The 8020-nt window shown below is 40.6% G+C and overlaps 1 protein-coding gene across 1 annotated transcript; it reads right to left on the reverse strand.

Moving 5' to 3' along the window:
- Positions 1-6350, reverse strand: LOC103701126 (polygalacturonase At1g48100-like). The gene is made up of 6 exons (XM_008783101.4): positions 5322-6350; positions 5058-5225; positions 4891-4935; positions 4597-4804; positions 4421-4502; positions 1-4287 (listed from the first exon to the last, which is right to left on the reverse strand). The coding sequence occupies exons 1-6, from the start codon at positions 5883-5885 to the stop codon at positions 3783-3785; spliced, it is 1572 nt and encodes a 523-aa protein (XP_008781323.3). The 5' UTR covers positions 5886-6350; the 3' UTR covers positions 1-3782.
- Between the last annotated feature and the right edge of the window lie 1670 nt (positions 6351-8020).

Here is an 8020-nt window from a genome sequence, read left to right on the forward strand (position 1 = left end):
TTCTTACAAAATAACAAATGACAAAAATCCATGGGTGGTGGGTGGATGTTGTGCGTGTTCCAAAAGAAATGTTGTCACCTTTATGAGCTTTTGCTCTGTTGAGATTCTCATTTGTATAGCATCATCTTTATGCTATGGGATATCTTTGTGCAGCTTTTCGCACCCGACATTCCCCTCCTCTTTAGAAGCAGAGAGCATCTGTAAAGCCACCTAGCAAGTTTTTAAAGCAGAAGGGAAGGCCCCTGGCTTTCTGCAGGCTTCCCCTTAGTCCGATCCATGTTCCCTAAATGGGTACTTGGTCGTTTTACTTTTGCTGTGCTGGCTTCGTTCCGTTGTGGCTGAGGTATTGTTAAATAACATAAGCACATAATTAAAGCTTTTGAGTTTTGTCGTATTGGGTGATTTGCTTTGAGAAATTTTTTTTTATATAGTTTGGAATTCAGACACTTGTAATATGTAAATATACGCACGAAATCCTATCTTCAAACTTAGATTTGGAAAGATATAATAAAAGATGCGAAAGTTATGAAGTTAGAGAAATAAAAACAAAAAAAAAAAAGATTGAATGCTGCCCAATAAAATAAATCACACGTAACATAATGATTGCCATCAAAAATATCTTTTTATCACTTTCAGTTGTGAAATATTATCTTTATAATTTTTTCCCTAATGAAATTTTCTATGTTCAGAAACTCATGCATTCCAATTATTTTAATGCCACTCATGCTTCAGATAAAATAGTTCAAGTTGCACATATTTTGTACATTAGCTTCTGGTTTTTGTAAAAGAACTCCTATCTCCATAGGACCACCTTTTGGCTGTGGTTCAACTGTGGTCCTAGATCATCACTTTGGTTGCATGCTTTGGGTATAAAAGATTAGGCCATGCAAGGAACTTATGGGTGATGGTCCTTATGCCGTATTATAGATGCAATAATGAAGCCTTCGCACTTGGTGCGCCGAGTGGTTGAAAACACCTCTTATTTCAGGAGATGTTTCAGGTTCCCCGAGTTGCGGGGAGAGGTATAATCTCTCGGAAGGGAAGGCCTCAGCAAGCTGTTGTGCTGCTGTCAGCGTTCAGTCTAAACAATGAAATAGAGTATCCTTCCATCTTCATTAAATTAAAAGGAGTCCTGATATAGAGTATGATAGCCTAGGAATTTTATTTCAGCATCCGATACAATGAATCATAGTTAAATGAGACTCAGGGTTCAGTCTACTACTGCTCACTTGGGAACAATGAAATAGGACATACTGATGTTAGACCTTGGTCTGGATGGTGGTGCATCGTTCCGACTTCATTGAATTGAAAGGAGCCCTGATATAGAGTATGATAGCCTTGGAATGTTATCTCAGCATTTGATATCATGAATCTTTGTTAAATGAGACCGGCGCTAATATGTTAATATCAGTAACACTTGGAGGTCATGTTGAAATCTGGAGATGGTTTCGTAACTCACATTGGGATAAATCAAGATGCTGGTTTGTAGTTGATGGGATTGCGAATGAGTTAAAACTTAATCAAAATCTGTTCCATTTTGTCTTACAATTTTCATTTTACCTTATTATATCATGCAGTGGTGCTGATTAAAGTGTGCATTATTTTGTCTACTGGAATCTTCCTTAAAATCATCCAAAGAGAAGCAGTGGTTATAGAAAAAGCTCTGGGCAAAGGTGGCACAAATGAGAAACCCCATGTGTCAAGATGGCATTCCCCCAAAAGCCCCCAAATCTACCACCATCTTTTTATCCAAGGATGTGCAAGGAATATTTGAAGAGCCCCAGAATCCGGGGTATTATTTGAGGAGAACTCGTGCAGAGGACACATGCCCATGACCCCATTTGGCCATCCATGTTCCCACATTTGCTTCCAAAGCTTTTCAAAGAAATCTTATAAAAAAAAAAGCTTTTCAAAGCAAAGCCGCCAGACAAAGAGCACAAGAGTGCTGCAGAGAGAGAGAGAGAGAGAGAGAGAGAGAGAGAGAATCGGTGGTGGATTCTTTTGGCGTTAAGGTCGTGCACCGGCCTACGTAAGCCTCGCAGGCCCGTTTCCATGATAATTACTAGCTGTTGCGCGTGAGAGAGAGCACTACGACCATGCCGCCACGTACAAAATAGCTTTCGGTTCGTCAAAGCGTTTCAACTTTTCCCCTTTGCATCCCTCTCGCCACTCGTGAGCTAAGAAGCTATCCATTAATTACTTCTTACTCCTTTTTATATCCATCCAATAATTCATTCACAGTGCTCTTTTATTTTCTCTCTCGTGCTCATGAACTTTCCAAGGTACAAACAGAAAGCTTCTCTTTATCTCCCGCGCCCACAAACACACTAACATCTCCACTTTACTTTTCGTTTGCTAGAAAACAAGGAGGAAAGCATTTACAATTAGGTTGTATTTTTGTGTTTTTGTTATTAAATAGCAAAGTGTCAACAAAAAAATAATATTCTCACTTTCCATTTTCTCATACGTTAATGGATAACTCCAACATCTCATATATTAATATTTCAATCATCTACTATACCTCTGCTTCCAAATGATGGAAATATAAAAAGCTGGTAAGTTATCTAAACTATCATCTTACTAATATGCCATGAAGCTCATTAAAGCCTTTGAGACTCAAACCTAGTGAGGCAGATTTAAATTTGCAATCCCATATTGCCCGGTCGTCTTGACAAAGTGAATGGTCCTCTCTTGTTGCTCTCTAAGTTTTGGATACTAATTGCCACCGGAGCAGAGCATTTTCGGAGAAGCATTGCTTCGTGATCCTTTCCATCTGCAAGAGTTCTCTTGCAAAAGAAATGGCAGAAGAGAGGTCTGTATTGTGATAAACTAGCTGTGAACTTTATCAATCTTTTCCTACACTTTCCATTCAACAGTTAAGGTTTAGCAAAAGCTCTGTTCTTACTCCACTTAATAATACAAAGTTAAATTAGTAAAAGATTAAGAGATTAGCCTAATAACTCATCAATTATATTACTATTTGTTAAAATGTGCTTTGTTCAGTCATTAGGAATTGCCCCACCTGTTAAGCAGATAGTACTGTTCAAAAGATGCACCAGTCTCAAAGGATACAAAAGGAAGCACCACATCGCCAGAGTTGCAGATTGCGTCACATATTCTGGAGTCAGGTTTGAGCAATGTTTGACCACAAAATCAGCCATTCCCTGAATCAATTACTATGAATACAAAATACGTGTTCCCTCAGTTAAACCATGGGAAATACTATCTGACCCCTGCTTATTTTTTCCAGAAAGCATATCATCTTAATTATCCTCATTTATTTGATATTATGTTTAAACATGTAGGAGCTGTGGAGGCACTTTTTTTTTTCAGTTCTTGATCGAAATAGGCAGTTATTATATCTCTCATGTATAAGTGTACGTACATATGCATGCATGAATTACCTGTCGATGCTTGTCGCTGTATATGTAGGTGAAAACCGATCCCATATGCAACGATTTTGTTTTTGTGCATGTATCATGTCATGTGCAACTATTGTCATATGATCTACTTGTTCTTATCCCATGATCATTGCAATATTCAGCATGTTCTTTTATAGTTTAGTGCTAAAAGTTTGCTCAAGTAAACATATAACATAGGCCTTCTTATACTTGGGTGATCAGCTCAGAACATGTTTCCTTGTTCCAAGTGTACTGTTACATTGATTAACCAGGGGCTATGCATTACATTTTCCTTTCCTTTTACCCCTCTAGATCTTTTGCCTAGATATACAGACCTATACCCTTTGACATACAAGCAGTGATATCTGCTCTTCAACTTCTTTAGAAGCATTTGTCAGCCTCGATGTCCATGATCGATCGAGGTAGACCGTCCAACAAGCACGAGACTGGAGGAATTGTTAGCGTCTCGGAGACACCATACACATTCCAACAGAAAGGTTCTGAGATGATGTTCCCTTGTGAGGGGAGAAGTTCCACCTCTGTTACTGTGATGTTGGTACATGGAACCGAGTCGCTGCACCCAAAATGAATGGCCGGGCTCCTGACATCGTAGGTGCCCCGGATGTTGGTGTAGGAGATATCTGATATGTAGACTGCGGATGTTTGATTTGAACATGGTTTACTGAGGCAATAGTACTGGTCGATGATGATCGGGTTCCTCACTGTATCCATGTGTATGTTCTCAAAGGTGATCGACGATACCGACCCTGACCCACCTTGCCATGTCTTGATCCTTACTCCATTATCTGAGTGCTTTATGACTGCATTCCTTACTGTTATATTTGTCACACAAGCGCGGGAGTTCTGTTTTCCTAGGCTCCCAATGCTGAACAAAAGAATTGAACATGCAGTTGGTCAGATACAAATCTCAGAAACTTTGTTAAAGCAGCAGTGACAAGGGGCATTAGAGTTTTGTCAGAAAAAACATCAGAAGTAGAAATAACAGAAAGTTAGAATACCTGATACCATGGCTTGGACCACATGTTACATTTTGTATGTCTATGTTTAGGCTACCGGATCCAATGGATATGCAATCATCACCTGGTGAGAAGGCCATTTAGTGTGACACACTGAGCTGTTAGGATGTTGACAGGAATCCATGAAAGGGATGATGAAAGAAGTTATGATGGCTCACCATTGGAGATGACTGAATTGTAAATTCCCACAGTCTCAGTGTTCTCCACATGTATGCCGTCAGTGTTGGGGCTCCGAGCAGGTGAGGTTATAAAAATTGAATCAATAGTCACATTCTTGCAGTTGTCGAACCGGAAGTGGAACTGAGGGCTGTTCTGAATTTTCAGCCCACGAACTGTTAGATTTGAGCTCATGAAGAACCTCAATGCCTGTAACCATGGTAAAATTTTATAACCGTCGATACCAGAAGCAAGCATGGGCTAAGTGACAGTTAAGACAGTTAAGTAGAGCTTACAACAGGACTGTCACACGATCCAGGCAACGTCATCCCGTTTATCCCCTGTTGCATTGAGGCAAATGGCTCTTAAGAATAATATTATGAAACTAGGATTTGCTTCAGTTTGTTCCTTATGACATTTCTAACTGAAACTTGTGTTCTTTTTTTTTTCTTTTCCTCTTTACCTTGTGAGGTTTGCAAGGAAGATTCCACCACTTCTCTCCTTTGCCATCGATCAGCCCTCCTCCTTGCAGCGTCATCCCATCAGCTCTGTAAAACACGAGCCATTGCCTCCTGCTGTTGCTCTGTGGCCATGAATGGGGACCGTCGGGGGGCATAACAATCCCGTCAACCTTGCATAAGAGCTCATGTCACCGCCAGGTTAAGATCATCATGTCACCAACACTTGAAGCAAACCAGAAGAGATCAATTAGAATGACGCAATGTACCTGAAATACTAGTCCGCTCTGACAAGGGCCAGTGAAGATAGCTGACCGAATCTTGAAGGAGTAGCCTTGTGGAGCAAGGAGGACTCCGGACCCGGCTTGACATGCAGAGACCCATGCACTCTCGAATGCTTCAGTGTCATCAGAAACTCCATCACCCACCGCTCCAAACGATCGTACGTCGAAAATAGCGGTGGAGTTTGAGGAATTTCCATCAGTCCCTGCGTCAGTGGGCGCAGGAGCGGGAGGGAAAGGTATAGGAACATTGGTTGAATTGGTGGAGTTCCCAGGGGAGCCCGGACTGATGGGACTACTAAGAGGAGGAGGACTAGTGGAGTTCGTGGAATTCGTGTCAGAGCCTGCGGCATTGGGCTGAGGAGAGAGAGCAGGAGGAACATTGGTCGAGTTCATAGGCTCGGGAGGTTCAGAGGGAGGATCTGCCATTGGAGGCAATGCAATGCTGTGCTTTGGGTGGTGTTTCTTATGGGGATGCCTCCCTTGAATACAAGTACAGGAGAAGCCAAGGTAAATAAAGGCTAGCAGTAGGATTATCCTAGTTAGCTCCATTGGTAGCTTAGAACAGAGACAATTGCACTCTAATTCTCGCTACTCTCTCTCTCTCTCTCTATATATATATATATATATATAGATATGCGATGCAAGTGCTCTCACTATCGAAGATTATGGGTCTGCCCACTGGTTAGCAGAGACTAGGCTCTAAGAATTCAATGAACACGACATGCATGAACAGTACGTGGTTGTCGCTGTCTTAACAGCAAGTCGGCCTGGTGGAGGAGAATGCGTGCGAACTAAGCTTTAGAGAAGAGGAGTTTGCAGAGGATAATGGAGTAAGTCAGCTGGGGAAAGGGGAAAAGATGGATGGATTTATAGCACGGGGTAGTAGTGGTGATGTCTTCATTGGTGGCTTTGCTTCTTCTGCACCGTGAATTATTCTAATGGTGGAAACCGACCATTTTTATCTGGGCATCATGGCTTTTTGAGAAGGTGGAGGATGCATTGGATGGGAGGGGGAGGGATGGAAGACATAAAGATGGGAGAGGAAGGTAATACAGATGGTTAGAACAGTTCCATGTTCTCGTCATCCCTATCGCTTTCTTTGGGCCCAAATCTAGTAATTGAAAGGAGCGGGGACGGGCAGGGAGGGAAGAGCCTTGTTTAACCGATAGCAGTGAGTGGTTATTCCTAAGTTACTTGTGTTGGAGTATTAACTTAAAAAATAATAATAATAAATTTAAAAAATAAATATACGAGCTTTATCCTCTAAATTTTAAATATTTTAAAAATATTAAAACTCTTATCTTCTTCAGGTGATTCTTTTGAAAAGAATGTTGCTTCTGGTTTCCGTAGAATGCGATGTTTCTCGCATCTTCAGAAACGTCGCAATCTTTCTCACCGGTACTCTATCTCAATCGGGTCAAACCTTCCAGTGATCATGCTGGTTAATGGAGAAACGGGTTGAGCCGATTGTTATACCTTGGAGACGAGATCGCCTGCAAACCTGCATGTAGAAGGCGATCCAGATAAGCTCTTTTCAATCTTCTGATTTTATTCTAGATTTCTTTATAATAGTTCTATAAAATAAAGATATAGTAGCTTCTAGGCAATACTTTTCCAACAACTTAGTGGCTTCTCCCTTGGACTTCAATCTAAAAAGATCCCTTGCAAGGTTTCATGACCGGTTCCAGGAGGATCCAGGAGTAACATTTTTTTTTTTAAGAATAAAAACGTGGCATCTCACCTTGTTCCTATTCTTGAAGAGTGAAGGAAATGAAATCGAAAAGATCCGAACCCAACTTTAGACTGAAAAAAAATGATAAGATTCTCAGATCAGTGATGATGGAAAAGTAGAAGCCATTAGACAATGCATAAGATAGATTGGCAAGACTAGGTTGAATATTAGATCTTGTGATCGCTTATATCCACAGTCGCTAAAACTTTTCAAAGTTTATCGGATTGTCCTCTTGCACACTAACAAAAAGGCCTAGTTACTTATGTACCCCCAAAAACTCGACTTATAATACTTGGTGTAATTATTTATCTCGATTACCCTCGCAGACCTCAATTAAGACAGACCCTTTATTTTGCAAAGAAAAATAGAAATTTTCCAGCGCATCAATTAATTTATCTTGATCTTGTTGATGATCTGACATAGTTGAGCAAATTTTTATTTTTAGTATCGAGTAATGTAAAATGATTCAAGGCTTTTCCCTCTTATTAGACAAGCTATAATATTGTAAAACATGTTCATTTTTGAAAAATAAGTATGTAAAACCCTATTTAATTGGTACCAAAAAAGAACTGCTTAAACAACATACTGAAGTACCTTGTGCCACTAGCTTGTGGCTGTGGGTCCCCTGTGAGAGGAGTTTGCAAATCTTTGGGCAGAAACATGGACAAGTCACCATGGCCATTGCTTGGTGACACGCAAAAAATTCCTTACAGTCTAAAGTTTTGCGTTAGATGGGCTTGTTCGGTTGAAAGCCTGAACTTGGTGCAGTTGGTAGTTTATTTAAAGTAGGCATGGATAGGTTTGTGGAATAAGATACGGTAGGACGGCTGTGAGTGGAGCTCTATGTGCACTGTTGTAGTAGACCAGCACTCCCGTAGATTCTCGAAATCTTCTCATTGTTAAAGGCGTCAAGGCCTGTCCGATTGCTGCAATATTTGTTTAGCAGCACAAA

This window comes from Phoenix dactylifera, chromosome 3 (genome assembly GCF_009389715.1).
Source record: "Phoenix dactylifera cultivar Barhee BC4 chromosome 3, palm_55x_up_171113_PBpolish2nd_filt_p, whole genome shotgun sequence".
Classification (NCBI taxonomy): domain Eukaryota; kingdom Viridiplantae; phylum Streptophyta; class Magnoliopsida; order Arecales; family Arecaceae; genus Phoenix; species Phoenix dactylifera.

Coding starts and splice junctions, on each gene's coding strand:
- LOC103701126 (XM_008783101.4), bottom strand. CDS start 5,885: ATGGAGCTAACTAGGATAATCCTACTGCTAGCCTTTATTTACCTTGGC. Junction 5,226..5,321: donor AGAGCGGACTAGTATTTCAG/GTACATTGCGTC, acceptor CTCTTATGCAAG/GTTGACGGGATTGTTATGCC. Junction 4,805..4,890: donor GATCGTGTGACAGTCCTGTT/GTAAGCTCTACT, acceptor CCATGGTTACAG/GCATTGAGGTTCTTCATGAG.